General features: G+C 46.5%; 1 protein-coding gene across 1 annotated transcript in view; it reads right to left on the bottom strand.

Annotated features, from left to right (window-relative positions):
• XPO7 (exportin 7) overlaps positions 1-19,160 on the bottom strand; it is a 50,993-nt gene that overhangs the window by 19,084 nt on the left and 12,749 nt on the right. Inside the window, exons 3-16 of the mRNA XM_081017320.1 lie at positions 17,972-18,065; positions 14,622-14,788; positions 14,148-14,213; positions 13,310-13,414; positions 11,513-11,678; positions 9,295-9,368; positions 8,912-9,031; positions 7,471-7,617; positions 6,277-6,449; positions 5,162-5,355; positions 3,836-3,941; positions 2,004-2,139; positions 1,235-1,308; positions 324-404 (exon numbers count right to left, since the gene is read on the bottom strand). Coding sequence (XP_080873446.1) covers positions 324-404; positions 1,235-1,308; positions 2,004-2,139; positions 3,836-3,941; positions 5,162-5,355; positions 6,277-6,449; positions 7,471-7,617; positions 8,912-9,031; positions 9,295-9,368; positions 11,513-11,678; positions 13,310-13,414; positions 14,148-14,213; positions 14,622-14,788; positions 17,972-18,065 — 1,703 coding nt within the window. The remainder of the gene's footprint in view (positions 1-323; positions 405-1,234; positions 1,309-2,003; positions 2,140-3,835; positions 3,942-5,161; positions 5,356-6,276; positions 6,450-7,470; positions 7,618-8,911; positions 9,032-9,294; positions 9,369-11,512; positions 11,679-13,309; positions 13,415-14,147; positions 14,214-14,621; positions 14,789-17,971; positions 18,066-19,160) is intronic.

Genomic DNA, 19,160 nt, shown 5'->3' with positions numbered 1-19,160 from the left:
ACACCACACTGGCGCTCTACAAAACCCTAGTACTTCGCTGGAATCAATCACCTAGGGGGTAGGGGCCATTTTTTTCTGGGCAAAATGAGAAATGGGATGATGATTTTGAGGCAGACCAAAGTTATCAATTGCCAGGCTGGAAATGGGACGGTGAGCCCTGAAAGGCGAGTGAAAGGCGGGATATCAAATCCAAACTCTTCTTCTTCTTCTTCTGAAGGACATCAAAGCAAGGAAGCCTGGCTTTGCCTGACAGCTGCCTGCAACTGTGACGACGTGTCCGTTGGGTGCCCAAACCCAAGGAAGAGGTCTGCTGAAAAGGATATCCAATGGAGAGGTCATTGAGAAGCTGTAGTGTCTTGGAGGTGATCGGCTCACACCGCCCCCAGTACTTCAGGTTGGTGATGCTAGAAGGGGAGAAAAAAAATGCACTCAGATTCAAGACTGCCCCTCCTTTCTCTCACCCATCTCCATCCTCCCCTAAAGCCACAGACAACGACACAAGCCAGAAAAGACCAGCGTAAAGTCACAGTACTTACATTTGGTTGACTAGAAAATTATCCTTCAGATAATCTTCACTACTTGGATCCCAAAGCTACACTGGCCCAAACTCAGGGCCCGTGGAATGCTGTGGCACTGTTGGGCCGATTTCTGCAGCAAGGGCAAGAGAATCCTGCGGCAGTGACAACATGCCCCTCTGCCGTGAGGCAACCTGCCCCTTCCACCACCGGCTGCAGAATTCCAGAAGCCCTTGTGAAGAGTCTCACCCAGCAGCCACAGGCCTCAAGGTGGGCAGCCAAGGGCTGATTCGGCCTGGGGGCTAGGGAGGGAAGCGCTTGACCCCCTTGGCCCCTCAGGAGCTTGACTGGCTCATCCCAGGCCACACTTCCAAGAAGGGAGCCTTCAACCATTTAAAATTAAGTAATGCTACCAGGGGGTGGGCAGGGGCAGAACAGTCCTGCTTTGGAAGGTGGCTGGCGTGCAAAACAGAGCATGCCTTTTCACTCCTGCCTAGGCAGGTGAAACCGCTGCTGGGAGGAGAAATCTCATGTGGGGGAAGGTGTAGAGGAGGAGGACAGGTGCATCTCTGGAGCAGCCCATCAGCCAAACTCAGGCCCAAAGTTCAGCCTGTAGTCTGGAGGTGTTCCTGCTCTAGTCTCTGAGCATCCCAGCAGAGGCTCAAGGGCTTGAGATGTATGATGGACAAGCGCAACTGGCAAGGAGTCTGAACACTTACATTTTCCCTATAAAGACACTCAGGACCATGGTCTCATCGTTCAGCCCGAGGACCTCCGAGAGCCGCCGATATAGCTAGAAGCGGAAAACAAAGTCAAGCTTAGAGGCTTCCGTAGAAATTGTTATTTTTCCTTTAAGACCACAGGTGCCTGGAGGAAACAGAAGCCTAGCAGGTCAGGAAAAAGAAAACACAAGACTCAATGGCTGTTTAGTATGGCACCTGCCTCCTAGAATCATTTAAGGATACAAGAAGAGCCTGCCGCAACAGGCCAATGGCTCATCTAGTCCAGCATCCTGTTTTCACTTTGGTTATGCAGGATTTGAGCACAAGAGCTACTCTCCCCTCCAGTGCTTTCCAGCAACTGGTATTCAGAAGCGTTTCGGCCTAACCGTGGAGGCAGAGCATAGTTATTGTGGCTAGTAGTCATCAATAGCTATATAGAGCTCAGGCTTTCTTTTCTGCTGCTTGTGGGGAGGCTCTTTCAGGCTTCACAGCCATGCTGCCCTCTGTCTAGCCCAGACCTCACCCAGGTATTCTCCATTTGGAGGCAGCTGCATTCACGTGGAACTCCTCCAAGCACCCTGCACCTCTTGATTTGGGTACGGAGAAAACATTTGACTTCTGCTTTGGCCACTAGCCTTAACCGCGGCCGACTTCCAACAGCCAGCGATTCACAAAAAAGCAGTCGCAAGTGGAGCCTTTCATTATGCCATGAGAGCAGGTAGGCCCGAAAACATAAAAGCCACTAGGAGGCCGAGGAGGCATTTACCTTGGAAGACTTCTGCACCTGGTCTCCGATGTAGATCTTCCGGAACTGCTCAAAGAAGCTCAGCATGGCAAGCTCAAGCTTCTCATTGCCGGCCTGAGCCAGGCGCGAGTCTGTTAGGTTCATGAGCTGAAGAACCCTAGAGAGGCAACAAGTGAGGGGGTGGGAATTGAAGGTCATGAAACATCACAGAGGCTCAGTACTTAGCCAGCAAGTTTGAAGTTGCCCCTGCCATGAGGAAAGGGTGCCTCTTTGTTACCCCATGTTAGATGAACGCAGGCATTAAGAGCATGAGCTGCAGAACTCTGCACACTCTCGACACAAGGAGAGGGGGCTAACTGTAGGGCAGACGCATGCGTCACTGGACACCAGACTGAAGATGCAGCCACAGGCAGGTAGGCAGCCTGCGGCCATGACAGTCACCACTGGAAGGTGCCTCTGAGACGCAGGACTTGCTCCAGTTCACTGGTGTCCACATGCAAGAATGAATTGTATCAATGGGCAGGGGGAATATTCAATTAGGCTTCTGTGCTCTCTGCAGGCTGAAAATGACTCAATGCACTGCCCAAAATTTTATGTAGGATTGAGCCAAAGAGGGTGTAGTGGTTTTTCTTTGATTAACCATTCCAGTGGTGACGTTTAAAACAGCTTTTACTTGGTCAGAACAACAGCAACCATTGGGAACTCACAAAAGCAGCGTTCAAAGGCTTGTGAGTAAACACAGGCATATCTAGTGGCATTCCTGTGCATTAACTTTACACAAGCAGAAAAATTAAGTCACAATCTCAGAGGAAAAGCATGCATGCATGATCAGAGATGATGCCGCTGGCATGGATTAATTGAAGAAAATCCACTACAAGGGCTTAAAAGACTCTCAGGGATCCTTGACTTGTGTGAAATTTTAAGTACAGTGGTGCCCCGCAAGACGAATGCCTCGCAAGACGGGAAACCCGCTAGACGAAAGGGTTTTCCATTTTGGAGGTGCTTCGCAAAACGAATTTCCTATGGGCTTGCTTCGCAAGACGAAAATGTCTTGCGAGTTCCTGCGGGTTTCCCCCCCCCTTTTCCCAAGCCGCTAAGCCGCTTATCAGCTGATCTGCTAAGTCGCTTATCAGCTGATCCGCTAAGTCGCTTATCAGCTGATCCGCTAAGTCGCTTAACAGCTGATCCGTTAAGCCACTAAGCCGCTTATCAGCTGATCCGCTAAGTCGCTTAACAGCTGATCCGTTAAGCCACTAAGCCGCTTATCAGCTGATCCACTAAGCCGCTTAACAGCTGATCCGTTAAGCCACTAAGCCGCTTATCAGCTGATCCGCTAAGCCCGCTAATAGCGCTAATCCACTAAACCGCTAATGGGCTTGCTTCGCAAGACGAAAAAACCGCAAGACGAAGAGACTCGCGGAACGGATTCTTTTCGTCTTGCGAGGCACCACTGTATTCAGTCAAGTTCAAAATGCTTCTCACCCAACATTTTCTGCTGTTTTAGAAGCGTTTTCTACACTTTCCTAATTACGTTTTACCCCGGAATGCACAACTTGTTTTTGGCAAGAGGAACCTTTCTATGTGCAAGAAGTCTGCGGAATAAGATGGAGATTTGTATAATCTATTCTGCTTCCACTAATTCTGGGATGGAGATTCCTCGGAGTTCAAACTTCTGCAGTACACAGCCCTCGTGATAACCCTGAAGGTAAGAGCAGCCACAGAGCTGTGCCACTAATTCTCCCACCCAGCCAGCCACCAATCCCAGATAACAGCTCTTCATTATGGCCCTTTCCATATTCTAGTGTTTTCAGCATGAAGAAACCAGGGCTGCTAAGGAATCCAATGGCTCCTACCGACAAACCAGCTCGCCGTCCATTGCGTCCTGCTCATCTGTGCTGGCAAATGACACTCGGCCACCAATCACAGCCCCAATGATATAGACGAGCCATGTCAGGCGTCCTGAAACCAGAAGAGCAAGAGTCCTGATCCACAGAAGTGTTTCCCTGAAAAGCTAAGATCAAGGTCCAACAATTGGGGAAGATGGGATTCCCTTGCATCTACAGTCCATACTAAAAATATCTCAACCACTGTACTTCTGAAAAAAAGGGAGGGGGGAGTGAGTTTCTACTGTTTTCCTGACAATCTGTTGCACTGCTGATCTGTTCTTATAGTTAGACCTACACTGGCTCCCAGTACGTTTCTGAGCACAATTCAAAGTGTTGGTGCTGACCTTTAAAGCCCTAAACGGCCTCGGTCCAGTATACCTGAAGAAGCGTCTCCACCCCCATCGTTCTGCCCGGACACTGAGGTCCAGCACCGAGGGCCTTCCGGTGGTTCCCTTACTGAGAGAAGTCAAGTTACAGGGAACCAAGGAGAGGGCCTTCTCGGTAGTGGCACCCGCCCTGTGGAACGCCCTCCCACCAGATGTCAAAGAGAAAAATAACTACCAAACTTTTAGAAGATATCTGAAGGCAGCCCTGTTTAGGGAAGCTTTAAATGTTTAATAGGTTATTGTATTTTAGTGTTTTGTTGGAAGCCGCCCAGAGTGGCTGCGGAAACCCAGCCAGATGGGTGGGGTATAAATAATAAATTATTATTATTATTATTATTATTATTATTATTAGAAGCAGTGGTTTTAAATAGCAGATTATGCCAGCGCTTAATTTCTTCTTCCTCCTAACCACAGCCAACCTTTGAACAAATGCTATTCTTTTTTCTTTAACCTCAGCAGTTTCAACCAGCATCTAATAGGTTCTAATGCCCCTTTCCTCTGATATTTAGATGAAACTTGCCACCTACTCTCTTACTGCCCCAAAGTCATTTGCCATTTCCACTGCTCCATTACTGCAACACATACTATAATTTGCAGCAAATGATGCAAGATGGGGCAGCAAAACAGAGTCCCTTCCTGCCGCATGCCGTATCTGCTTTGCTGACAAAATCTCTGGAGGCAAGCAATTTATGTCCCCTTTTCCAAGATCTGTTCAAAGTACAACCTGAAAAATTCACAGGTAATACCCATGACAAACTAATTAAAATATGCACAAAGGGTCACAATCTTAAAGGACGCTGGGTTGGCTAAAGGGTGAAGAAGCAGCAGCACCCTATACAACCCCTTTCCCCGAAATCTTCTTTGCTGTGATGCACAGGAGTGATGCAGCTGATCTCTGGGCCCTCACCTTCCTGCACAGCCACATCCACAGGGATGGCCGTCGCACTCTGCAACAGCTCCTGGTAGGACTGAGCTGACTGGTCAAACAGCTGCACAAGGAGAGCACACGTCTTCTCATATTCACAGCGCCCGATAGTGGACAGCTGGTCTAGCTGCTGCTGCACCAGGCCCGTGTCGTCCAGCGGATCTTCCAAGCCGTCTCTGCATGGGGAGCAAGCAGCAAGGCGGGGAGAGAGAGTGAAACGCGGCTCCCAGAAGGTTGATCAAGCTTGTTTCCCAAAGAACGCAGCTCAGTTCTCACCTCTAGACTGTAAGGCAAGGCCCACTATGCTGTTGTTTTGTGGCAACTCTCTGGAGGCCAGCAAATCCACCTGTAAATCACTACCTGGCAGCTCTGTTGAGCCCAAGGCCCACATTTTGTTAAACTGGAAATATTCATTCATTCATTCACTCACTCACTCACTCACTCACTTATGCTGATGCAATTTTACCTGTTTACCCTATGATAGAATTGTTTAGCTGTTTATTGGTCCTGTTGATATGATTTTGTAATTTTTCTATATCATTTTTCTATGGTTTTTAAAAATTTTTTTACTTTCCTTCCCACTCTGGGACTGAGAACATTCAAATAAGAGGGAGCTACAAGTAAGACTGATAAGTAAATAAATAACCACAGCATATTTTTGTGTGGGTAATAACTCCCACAACAACAGATCAATATTAAAATCCCCAAGTTGTAAAGCATTTAAAAAACAAACATGCAGATGCAGCAGATAAAACCAAGTTCTTAAAACACAGCAACCCTAAAATCACCCCAACACAGACCAGAATGAAAAAAGGCCTATGAGAGGGGGATCATGTGTATTTCCCTGGGAAGGATGTTGTAGGTTTAGGGGGCCACCACAGAAAAGGCGCTGCTGCTGCTGGTACTCACCAACCTAACAGCTTTTACCCGTGCGCTGGACAGCAGCTGCAGGGCCAAGCTTATAGCTTGGGTAGGTACGTATGGGTACATGGGTCCTTCAGATAACTGGGTCCTGAACTGCTTAGGTACCAACAAGGGGTTGTGCAGGCTGTTCTCCCTCCACTCCTTGAGTACCACTTTATCCTTGGCCTCTTTACCTCAGTATGATGTGCACAGACTCCAGCCTGGAGGTGATGTAAGCTTTGGTGACTTCAGGCGTGTAAGTCTCCAGCATGTGTGGCTCTGTGGCTTTGACGTAAGGAACCGACGCTGCCAGGCGCTGCCACAGGCTCAGGAGATAGTGAACGCTGTTCGGAGCAAATTCCCAGTGCTGTAGGAACAAAGGGGAGGAAACGGAATGCCACTTGCGGGCTGGCCAGCGTCCCCCACCCCGACCCCCAGCCTTTGGGCTGAAGGACATGGGAGCCATTCAAGCAAACAGCCATCAACATTTGTAAGTAGAGTAAGCAGCACAGTGCAGATCTGTTTGGACACCTGTATGCTTCTAAAGGGGAACCTAAAGTCTGTACTTGGGACCTTGAACATCCTTATTTTGGGTGTGTGTGTCATGCATCTCAGCACCTGAATACAACAAAGGAAGCTCCTCCATTTTTATAAAATTAAACAAGATTCTGCCATGCGGGCCAAGGTAGCGGATTTTCTTCTATTCACCACTCCAGTTGCAACGTTTACGATAGTTTTTATTTGGTCAGAACAAGAGTAGCTTATACAGAGGCACTCCCTCACCTTAGCTTTACACATGCGCAGAAATTAAGTCACATTCTCAGAGGAAAAGCATGCCTGCATTATCAGAGCTGGATGCCTGGTTAAGCAAGAAGAATTCAGTGTCTACTTTCTATCAAACTGGTCCAAGGCTGAGATCCCCCCCCCCCCCACAAACATTACAGAAACATACAGTAAGCAGATTCTCCTAACAATATCCTTTCACACAATTTTTAAATTCCCTCACATGCAGGCTACCTAACGTCAGTACATTTCCCAAACATGGGGAGAGGAGATGTTTCAAAGACTGGTGGCCCTGACAGACGGTACGCTTTGCCTTGCTGTGGTCTGAACGGCTGGAAGTGTTTTCTGCTCTTAATGAGCTAAAATGCTGTGCAGCAAGGAACAATCCAAGGCAATTCTGCGTAATGACAGGGGGCACAATATTACCTTATGCACCTTATATACCCGCAGCAGGTGACTCTGAGAGGGGAGCCCACCACTTCCCTCTCAGTTTCAACCTAACGAGGTCAAAGGTTGCAGTGTGATTTTGGGTGCTCTCCCCCTGCTGAAAACCCTCCCTCCGCAACACACACACGCACACAGTGCCAAACCACGCAGCTTCTCACCTGCAAGCTGGTCACTGTGAAGTTGGCAATGAGGCGGATGACCTCAGGGTAGTTTTCCACTTTCACCAGCTCCCCGAGCTGGTAATTGCTTTTCAGGCGGGCCAGAAGTCGACAGAACTCATGGTAGTTGTTTGGGTCTGACAAGCTCTGGGAAAGGAACAAATTTCGAAATGGGTCATGGCACAGGAATCAGTAAACTGGATTGATTGATTATTTAATTTGCATCCCACCCTCCATCTGAAGATCACAGGGCAGCTCACAACATTAAAGTGTGGCACAGCACAAAAAACGTTTGCTCCCATGGCTGGGGACTAGTGAAGGCTCATCACTGTGGCATACAATGAATGGGTCTACCTGAGAGTCCAGGCAACAGCAGCCCAAGACTGCTGGTGATAGGGGCTGCCATTAAGTACAGTATCCGAAACACTAATTTGTTCAGGCACTAAATAACTGAGCACCTAAGACCTCTGACTCGCTCTGCAATGTTGGTGGGCATCCTACCACCGTGAACCAGCCTGGCACACTGTGCGGAGTCAACAGCTGCCCTTGTCTTCAGATGGGGCACAGCAATGTTGCTCAAACCTGTTGTGCACCAAGAATGGTAGGTACTGGCCGGGTGAACTTTATGAAGCCTGGAGTAGGCTGAGGTTCTTGTGACCTGCATCTCTTTGTAGCTTCTTATTATCTAGCAGAACAAACAAGTATACAAAGAGAGACCTTGTTCCAAGTTCCTGCCTTTACCTACCACAAAAGGCACCGTCCACACACAAGAAGGAATCAGCAACTGGGGGGGAAAGGTTTGCAGAAGTGGGGGGGGGGGGGAGAGAGAGAGAGGAAACAGAAGAAGAGACTGCTGGGTGGGGCCAAAGGCCCATCTAGTCAGTCATCCTCTTTTCACAATGGCCAACCAGATGTTCCAATTGGAAACCTGTGCAAGAGCACTTCCCTCTCCAGTGGTTTTCAACAACTGGAATAACAGTCCAATGAGAACAGAGCACAGTCAGTGGATATGGAAGGAGTGACTAAAAAACTGAAGAGTGAACACGGCAATAAACACACACACGTGTGTGCACTATAGGTTGCAGAGCTCAGCACAGAGACTTGCCAAAAAAATCTTTTGGCACATAATGTTGCTGGGTTCAGTATGAAGCACTCACCTACTGACGGATCTCAATCCCGGGACATTTTCTCAGTCACAACCACTTATTTCTTTCCTCCAATTTTGCCTGCCCAAAGTTAACCACGAGTACGATGAAGCTTTGTGTTTATTTACCCTCTTAAGCTTTGCCTTGGTTGCCAGCTAGTTTACCACCTGTTGCTCAGTTCCATGGGCCTTTGGATCTCCACTGTTTCCAAGCTTCAAGAGGCAGTTTGTGACCACACACACACACACACACACACACACACAGTTAACTCCCATCCACAGTTCTGACAGACTCACCTGAGGGTTTTCCAGTATTCGCTTGACACCATCAACGAGATGAGACAGGAACTTCGCTCTTTCTGCATTGTTAAATAGGGACCTACGTACAGAGGCGATTTGCACTAGACACGATAAGACCTAAAGGCAGGAGGGTGAATAAAAGGGAGAACCGTAAGTTGTCTGGGATAAAATATAAACCAAATACACACTTGCACTGGCATATAGGTTGTGGAAAGACAATGCAAACAAGCAGGTAACCATTTTGCAGAGGGAGGGAGGGAGAAAAACTTCCTCCTGATCTCCCAACAGGGTGATCAAATCCACCCTGTGAATCTTCTCAAGGGGATGTATGCCCCTGGAACATATGCCCCTGCCCACTGAGTCAGGAAAGCCACACTCACCAGAGGTGAAAACGTAGGAGGGATGGAATGGTACAGGTCAAAAAACAGCTGTAAAGTTGAGGAATCTAGAAAGGCTGGAAGAAACAAACAACACATCACTGTCGATACCCGAACTCTGGCAAAGTGGTTCAACCAGCACTCGTGACTATCTCAGGCCTTCAACACCCTTGGCGCTGACGGGTTTTTCATCATCATTATGATCATTATAAGATTCCTGCATTACAGGATGTTGGACTAGATGGCCTTCATGATCCCTTCCAACTCTATGATTCTAAAACTGGAGGCCAATCTACAGCATCATGGCCCCAATCCCCACTCTCAACGGCTTTTAAAGATGCTGAAAGACCTCAGGAGATCCTTGAGTGGTTCTTCTCATGTCACATATAACTTCCCTGCATGTGGAATGCTTTCCCTAGGGAAGCTCGCCTGCCACCTTTGTTACATATCTTCAGGCAAAAACATTCCTCTACTCCCAGACCTTTGCCTAATTAAACAAACCATGGCCTTTTAAACTGTGCGTGTTTTTTGTTTGTTACTGTGGTGTGTATTTCTGTGTTTTTCTATTGTAAACCGCCCTGTGATCCTCGGATGAAGATGGTATAGAAATTTTAAACATCACCGCCCACCCAGAGCTGAGACTGGAAACACAGAGCTTTCAGACTTCAATACAGTCATACCTCATGTTATGTTTGCTTCATGTTACGTTTTTCAGGTTGCGTCCCGCAGCGACCCAGAAGTACCGGAAAGGGTTACTTCCAGGTTTCACTGCTCGTGCATGCGCAGTAGCACTAAATTGCACTTTGCGCATGCACAGTAGCACTAAATCACGCCGCACACCTGCGCAGACACGGCGCTTCAAGTTACGGGCTTTTCATGTTGCAAACGGGCCTCCAGAACGGATTCCGTTCACAACCAGAGGTACCACTGTACAAACATTAAGAAAATTCTCTAATATTCAGCCGCTGCTGTTGAATGAACCTAGCATGCAGAAGCAAACTGTTTTCTTTCTAAGACAACAACAAAAAGAAAACCAATGTTATTTGCAGAATGTTTCTGCTGAAAGATTCCCCCCACCCCATGCTGGTTCCCCATTGAGGGAGGCAGTCATTCTGGAGATAATTTTTTTAATTGGCATGAACCGAACAGCAACTATCAAGTACAGCCTTGTGTAAAAGTGCCGTCTTATGCTTCTTGTTTTCAAAGCTTCTACTAAACCAGCCTTCTTCAACCTGGTGCATTCAATAAGTTTTGGACTACAACTCCCATCAACCCCAGCATGTGGGGCTGTGCTCTCAACACTGCCCCACTACACCGCTGGCTAGTTGCGGCCAATGCGAGTTTCAGTCCAAAACTGAGGCACCCGGATGGTAAAGTCTAAACTAAACATCCATTCGTTCACCACATGCAAGGGAAAGGGGACAGGGAGGGAAGATGAAAGTAAGTACAGTGGTACCTCTGGATACGAACGGGATCTGTTCCAGAGCCCCGTTCGCATCCTGAAGTAAACGCAACCCGTGTCTGCGCGTCGCTGCTTCCGCGCATGTGCGTGACGTCATTTTGACTGTCTGCGCATGCGCGAGAGATGAAACCCGGAAGTAACGCGTTCTGTTACTTCTGGGTCGCCGTGGAGCGCAATCCAAAAGCACTCAACCTGAAGCAACTTCAAACCGAGGTATGGCTGTATTTAAAAAAATCAAAACTCAGGCACCAATTTCTAGACATTTTACAACTCATCTTTATCCATACAAGCTACAGCACTTCACTTGTGCCAACTTGGTGCCCTCTGGATGTTTTGGACTACAGTGGTACCTCGGGTTACATACGCTTCAGGTTACAGACTCCGCTAACCCAGAAATATTACCTCAGATTAAGAACTTTGCTTCAGGATGAGAAAAGAAATCATGCTCCGGTGGCGCGGCGACAGCTGGAGGCCCCATTAGCTAAAGTGGTGCTTCAGGTTAAGAACAGTTTCAGGTTAAGAACAGGCCTCCAGAACGAATTAAGTTCTTAACCCGAGGTACCACTGTACAACTCTCAACAGCCCTAGCACAGGAATACTTGAATTGGGGATCTGTCAGCACTCTGGTCACTCAGAGAGGATGGGAAGACTGCACACAGTTTGCAAAGTCACACCTGATACTGATCAAGTTCCCCTCCCACAGCTCACTTCCCAAGGATTCTCACGGCTGGGCCAGAGAAGGGAAGAAAGGCGCTTTACCTGATCTCCAGCTGGTGGGGATCTGCACGGTGCAAAGGTCATCTGAGGACTCATCTGTGGATGTACCAATGAAGTCGAAGTTTAGGCAGTTGTGTGTGAGCTTGAGAAGCTGCATGAGGAGGCCGTGCTGGCTTTCATCGTTCAGGTTCAGGTTTTTCCCTGAAGCCTACCAGAAGAAGAAAAATAGAATGGAAAACCACATCTGTTAATGGGCAGAGTTCAAGACACCTGCCAAGCCTAAAGGAAAAGGGAATCCTGGAATGGGAAAGCAAAAAGGTTTCATCTCAGGGCTCCCCTACCAGAAACGCTGGAATGCCCCAATCTTACAGTAAAAGAAAAAGTGGAGCTTTATTTCCTGTGGAACTCGGTTTTAATAAATAATAATGATGTTTTTATTTATTTACACCCTGCCCATCTGGTTGGGTTTTATATCCAACACATATAAAAACATAATAAAACACTGAACACTAATAATAACAATCTGATGCAATATAAAAAGTCACAATAACTTTAAAATAAACAACTTAAATAAAGCAATAGTCAATAATCTATTAGAATTTAATAGTAAACAGTAAAATTAAACATCAGCAAATAATAGACAGATTACACTTATCAATTACAGTAAAGAATTACTAATCTATAATAAAGATAACGGCAAGTCTCAGTGCATAAAATACTACAAAACATACAAAACCATGTAAAAGGGCATGACTTTTATTCAGTGCCAACCCTCAATTTTCTGCTGCTTTACTTTTGTTATTTACAATGGTACCTTGGGTTACAGACGCTTCAGGTTACAGACTCCGCTAACCCAGAAATAGTACCTCGGGTTAAGAACTTTGCTTCAGGATGAGAACAGAAATCGCACGGCAGCAGCGCAAGGCCCCGTTAGCTAAAGTGGTACCTCAGGTTAAGAATAGTTTCAGGTTAAGAACAGACCTCCAGAACAAATTAAGTGCTTAACCCGAGGTACCACTGTACTGCATTCACACATCACATTTTTCTCCAAGGTGGTGTACACGATTCTCCCCTTCCTCATTTAACCCCCACAACAAGCCAGTGAGGTAGGCGAGGCTCAGAGTGTATGATTGGCCCAAAGTCACCCAGTGAGCTTCATGGCCGAGTGGGGATTTGAACTCAACACTGCTTCGCCTCCTCTCATATTGTATCACAGTGTGGTATGCTGGCTTGAACAGCCACGGACAGGCAGTCTTTACAGGGGGTGGTGAACACAGCACATGATATCATGGGCTGTCCCTTGAGTCCGCTAGATGACATCGCAAGGGATCATTGTCTTAGGAGAGCGAGAAAAATTCTCAGGGACGATTCACACCCCGGCCAGCACCTCTTTAATCTTCTACCCTCAGGCAGGAGATATAGAAGTATAATCAGTCGTACCAACAGGCTAAAAAACAGTTTCTATCCGTGGGCTGTTAGGCTGCTGAACGGAAAATAATATAGTGCAACTGACTTTCAGGGTTGGTGTGTTGTGCGACAAGCACACAGAGTGCAATGAGATTGAGTGTTTGGGGGGGGGAGGGAGGCTCAGTTAATTTCATTGTACACAGGTTGCACGTTAGAAATAAAGGTATTATTAATTATTATTATTATTATTCTGTAGTTCCCTTTTCAGGACAGCTAAATTTCTCGTCAATACAGCTCAGCTAATTTAAAACCACACAGGCGTTTGCTTGACACAGCATTCTTCACAGAAGCAATTTCAGGGTCCTAAACCCACAGCTAGAAGAAAACACTGTCCAAAGTTCCACCCCCCCCCAAATGTTGTTCTCACATCACCTGTTTTAGTAAATTGCACGAGAGAGTGAAAATATCAAACAAAGATGAATCTCGGAATGAAGAGGCTATTTTCCTGTGCTTGGTCAGTGGGTGTGTAGTGTCTGCCTGGGTGGGGTGGGGAGCAGGGAAAGAGAGATAGAGAAAGAGAAAGAGATCATTAGAACTCAAGTGTCTGTTAAAGAGTGCAGAGTCAAAGTAACCATCTCAATAAAGGAAAAACACGAAACAGCAGAACACCCCATATACTGTCCTCTGCCAGTAAATAAAGCATGCTAACCGCCTAGAGCACTAATTTCATAGAACTCTAGGGTTTGAAGGGAACCCAAATGCCATCTAGTCTAAGAGCCTGCAACGCAGGAATCCCAGCTAAGAATTTAGAAGTCTGTTCAATGATTTACAGTTCTGCAGAACAAAACTGTGACAGCCTGGCAGCATTCAGGGAATGCCCAAGTTTCCCGACTGAGGTTGACTGTCTCCTTTGCATGGGGTACAGGCCGAGCCATCTAAATGCCTGGAAAGGAGAAGCTGGAGGAAGAGGGTGATTATTTGCAATTTTGCAAAGAGTGGCTTTGCTATTCTTACTGAAGAAATGAGGACTTTTGGCTGAGGAAGAACTCTGGGTCACCATCAGTTAATGCTTTTCATAGAAAGCAGTGCCCTTCTGAGTCTCTGGATAGGGAAGAGGTGTAAACGAAGCCTGAGACAGCAGAGACTAATCTCTGGAGGGAGTGCTCAATTTCTTACCACCAAAGGACATGAAATCGGTGCATAACATACAGCAGCAATCCAAAGGAGAAGCGTTGACAATGAGTTTACTGGCGAAGGCTGAGGCACTTACTTGATTAATTTCATTTGTTAGCTGAGACAGGATTGTCACTCCTATGATGCAGTGTTCTACACTGTCCTGGAGAAGGAACAGGCAGAGTCAGACTGAATGACAAGGGAGGTCAAAGCAGCAAGATGACAAATGTTACTGCCCACACACACACCCACACACCCACACCCACAAAGAGAGACAATTAAGATCCCTTGGGCAGAAGTGATTCTGTACTGTGCATTGATGGTTTTTGGTTTTAATATTTTGGGTACACTCTATTACTGTGTTTCATTATTTTAATTTATTGTCGCAAACCACCTTGAAGGGTTTTCCATCAGCCCCAGTGCCAAATGGCCTTGCTGGCTGGGAATTACAGTCCAAAACAGCTAGAGAGCATTAGGTTGGTGGCGACTGTCTGATGGCATCCTGGGAAGCCTCTTGGTTAAACCACTACATACGCCAAGTGGGACGGGTGGGGTGGAGGAAACGGCCAACCTGTAAAAACCTTGTGACGTCAGTGATGACGTTTCTGAAAACATATTCATCTTTCTGACAGTCAAACCAGCCCAGCTTTGTGATCCTGGCGTAGAGCTGAATTAGTGCCTGCGTAACGAAAGTTGCCAGCTTGGGTCTGGTGGCAAGGTAGTTGAGCACGTAGTTCCCTGAAAGACACGAAAACATCCAGATGAAGAAGAATGGCAAAGACCGGAGCCAAAAACTGATAAATAAAGCATCTCCTGAAGCTGACCTTTTGAAACAAGCCCCCCCCCCCCCCGCAGCAACACAGAAAAGTCACCACAGGGGCTTGGACTAGATGGCCCTTGATGTCCATTCTCTTTCTGCAATTCTATGCTTCTATAGCTGTGCCTGTTGGGTGTCCCTGGCGACTACATAATATCAAACCAAGGAGTAAGTGGGACATTTATTGTAATTTCTACACAAGCACGCGGGACGCGGGTGGTGCTGTGGGTTAAACCACAAGAGCCTAGGACTTGCCGATCAGAAGGTCGGCGGTTTGAATCCCCACAACGGAGTGAGCTCCCGTTGCTCGGTCCCTGCTCCTGCCAACCTACCAGTTTGAAAGCACGTCAAAGTGCAAATAGATAAATAGGTACTGCTCCGGCAGGAAGGTAAACCGCGTTTCTGTGCACTGCTCTGGTTTGCCAGAAGCGGCTTAGTCATGACCCAGAAGCTGTACTCCAGCTCCCTCAGCCAATAAAGCGAGATGAGTGCCGCAACCCCAGAGTTGGCCACGACTGGACCTAATGGTCAGGGGTCCCTTGCGTGTGCAGATGCGTGGGTCGCGGGTTGCGAATGCTGAGGGTTGCAAACGTGCCTCCTGCACAGATCACGTTCGCAACCCGAGCATCCACTGTACAGTTGTACCTTGGAAGTCGAACAGAAGCCATTCCAAAAGTCCATTTGACCTCCAAAACCTTCAGAAACCAAAGCGTGGCTTCTGATTGGCTGCAGGAAGCTCAGAAGTCCTGTCGGACGTTCAGCTTCCAAAAATAGTTCGCAAACAGGAACACTCACATCTGGGTTTGCGGCGTTCAGGAGCCAAAACGTTAGAGAACTAAGCTGTTCGAAAACCAAGATAGGACTGTACTTGTGCATATTTAACTTGTGTGATTTCAACGAAGTTGAAGGCTGCCTGGTTGAAACTTAGCAAGTTAAATGCAAGCAAGGGCAGAGAGCTTTAAAGCGCTTTAGTGCTGGGTCCACTTGGGGTTTCCAAGCAGAGATTTTAAGCTGTCCCCCTTGCTTGTGGGGTAAGGCCCTCTTGGCACACTGGTTCTGGGATGATGCTCTTGCGAGATCTCATGGGGACATCAGAGTTCCTACGAGATTTTGTGCAAGCATCTTTAGCCTGCTGGAGTTAGTGCACTATGTAGCCCTTGCCGTCCAAGCAAGGAAGAGAGTTTAAAAGCTATTTTTCTGCCAGGTCCACTTGGGTCACTATGTGCTTGTGGGGCTAAGGGTTTCAAGGGCTTGGGTATATACAATTTTTGAGTATATGTGGAACCCTAGGAATTGAGCCTCCACGTAAGATGCAATTGTACTGTACGTAATTGTTGTGGTTAAATTATTTTTGAATGGCTGCTTGTGTTTCTAGGCTGTTTTAACACTTTATGGGTGGCTTATTGGACTTAATAATAGTTAACCATTTTAAAAAGTTTGACAAGCAATTGTTTCAGTTTACATTAGCAGGTTGCATTGGACTTCTTAAGGAAAGGAAAGGTAAACATGTTTTAAATAATTATGTCATATGACAAAGCCAACCCATAACTCCCCTGGAAAAACATGCCACATGCAACTGTAGTTTTGACAAAATGCATCCTGAAGAATGGAAGATTTAAAAGAATTGGCCTTATATATGATCTTGGAAGCACAAATGGTAATTGTAACTCAATGGAAAACAGCCCATTTTTTTTTAGTGAACACTTGGTACCACTCACTCTGGAATATAGCTATAATAGGAGAAAATTATGCATAATTTGAGTTTTTGATAAGGACTAGAACCTCCAGACACTTATTATATAATTTGGCATTTTTTAATGACATATACAGGGGAATTGTCATTTTCAAGACAACGCTTGTCACAAGCCTAACATATCTGGAACTATACTTGATAATACTGAGAAGGCTGATAGTCTTTACTTACTTTGTTATTTTAACTCATGTGCTACTGTACACATTCTATGTGCCTATTGTATAGCTTTGTTTTTCATCTTTTAATTTTTATCTGTTGTTATAATTGTTCTGTTTAATATACATTAAAAAATGAATTAAAAAAACACAACTTTGCCAAAAAAAGGTCACATACTAGCAGCATGGTGCTTAAGCATTAAGCTACTAAATGACTGAAGAGTTGTTACAATTACTGAAGGACAGTATTCAAGAAAGGTACAGAGCACTTTCGAAAGTTTAAAAAGCGAAAGGCAGCTCCATTGGTCTATAAGAAAAACTCCAAAATCCAGTTTGGCAATACTGTTATTAGGACCAGCCAGTTGTCACAGGACTGTACCAAGCATAATCGACTGAACTCCATGAACGACTCTCCAGAACTCTTCATCAGATAAGATGCTACACAGATCACGGGATAAAATGCAAAAATCAGGCTTTTGTTGAGACACCAATGTCAGGTTGCTTTCTCAGCCCCAAGACAGAAATGAAGGCTGAGTAAGTCCCTCCCAAGTGCTACACTTAGAAGGTTACACACTTCAGATTTGGGGATGATGTAACATTGGCTGACCCCTCTCTCAGATAAATAGAAGTTTAGATGTTCTGTTTGAGAACATGCGTGCTTCGTTTAAGATTTGGGAGGGGGAGCCTTCCAGATGCTGCTATACTACAACAAACCCCATCATCCCTGACCACTGGGATCAATGGAGCCGATGGGAACTGCAGTACAAGAACATATGGAGGGCCAAAGGTTTATCACCACTGGTTTGGATTACACGCCCAACGTCAGTTTCTTAGTGATGAGGGGCAGCCATTGTTTCTTTATCCCAGAATCCTAGGTGTGCAACCTAGTATCTGCAACACCCGGGAGAGAGTTATTCAGCTAGTCACCACTGTCTTGGACCTGGGCCTACAAGCTGATCTTAATGCTACAACATCAGCCTTGTGCTTGTACCCCTTTTCTCCTCACTTTTCTCCCCTGTGTAACATCTTGTTTGATGAAAAGCTCAGGAGAACTCAAAAGCTTGCTGCACGTTTTTGATATTTTGGTTTGCCCAACTGCAGATTTTGGTGTCCTCTTTTAATACCATGGGCATCTTATAAACTCCTCATGTAATTGATTTTGGTCTTGGGCATGCTGGCTCTCTTCTTCTACTTACGTATATCTATTCGCTGTTCCAAGGGCAAAGGGTTGTTTGTGCGTGACACCAGTTTCGTAAGGCATGTAGCTGCCAATAACTGGGAGTAAGACGACTGTAAAACACAAACAGAAAGCAAATGGTTAAATTGTAGGCAAAAACAGGACAGGACAAAGCTTCCCAAGTGATTGTCAAAGGTCAAGGATGTAAGTATGTTCACACTGGTGATGCAGTGTTAAGGCATGAACTGGGAGCCGGTCAGCAGTAATTTACAATATGTCAGTGAAGTAAACTCTGTATTCAAAGAAATGAAAGCAGCTCTGGCCTAGTGAACACAGCAAATCTTCCCAGTAGGCCTTGTCCCAATGAGGCAGTAGTGAGGACTGCAGGTCCCCACCTTCCCACAGCTCTCCAAATCTCCTCCCCCCCCCGGTCCTTCCCAAGCAACTTGAGACTTATTCGCCTTGTCTGTCCTTGCTCCACCCTCTTCATACCTCTATGGGTTCTAGGAGACCAGGGCGGAAGACTCCCTGCCTCATCTGTGTGTCTTAGTCCCCCTCCTCTCCAGCCTCTGCTTCTGCTTGATTCTGGACTGCTCTCTGCCACAGCTTCTTCCTGTTCACTAAACCGTTACCACTTCAGCTTCTGACACCTCCTCCTCCTAGTCCGCTCCCTCTTCTCCCTCTGACCATTCAATGTCATCCCACCACCAATCCCATGTCTCTGAGCCCTCTCTTTCCTTGGGTGTACCCCAGCTGGTGCCTTCTACCATTCCTCTGCATTCAGCCAGTCCATGACAGACAGGAGGGTCTGATCCTCAGATGCATTCACAGGAAAGACTGTCGTGTATACTGGAGGAAAGAGTGTGTAAGAAGAGCACAAGGATTTATCACAGGAGGTGTTCAAGGCTAGGAACTGTGGAAGTCTGCTGGAGGTGTCTCAATTCTCATGCTGGTCTGCAAAGAATCTTATGAACTATCATTCAAGAGTGGACCACATTAATTCAGAAATAGTTCCACTCAACTTCCTTTATAGTGCTTTAGAAGTATTTTAAATAGAAAGCCCTGAGAAAGGGCCAAGATGTTCTGTGTAAATTACTCCAAAAGAAAGCAGAAGGAGACCCAATAGTGATCACTTCTCAAGTTCATGGCTGTAAGCAGAGCAGAGGAGAGAATACACCAGCAGGACCCCTGCAGTGCTGTTCTGTACC

The sequence above is a fragment of the Podarcis pityusensis genome, assembly GCF_964106645.2.
Source record: "Podarcis pityusensis genome assembly, chromosome: 8".
NCBI lineage: Eukaryota > Metazoa > Chordata > Lepidosauria > Squamata > Lacertidae > Podarcis > Podarcis pityusensis.
Note: the sequence above shows the minus strand (reverse complement) of the source record. Positions and strands in the feature narration are given on the sequence as shown.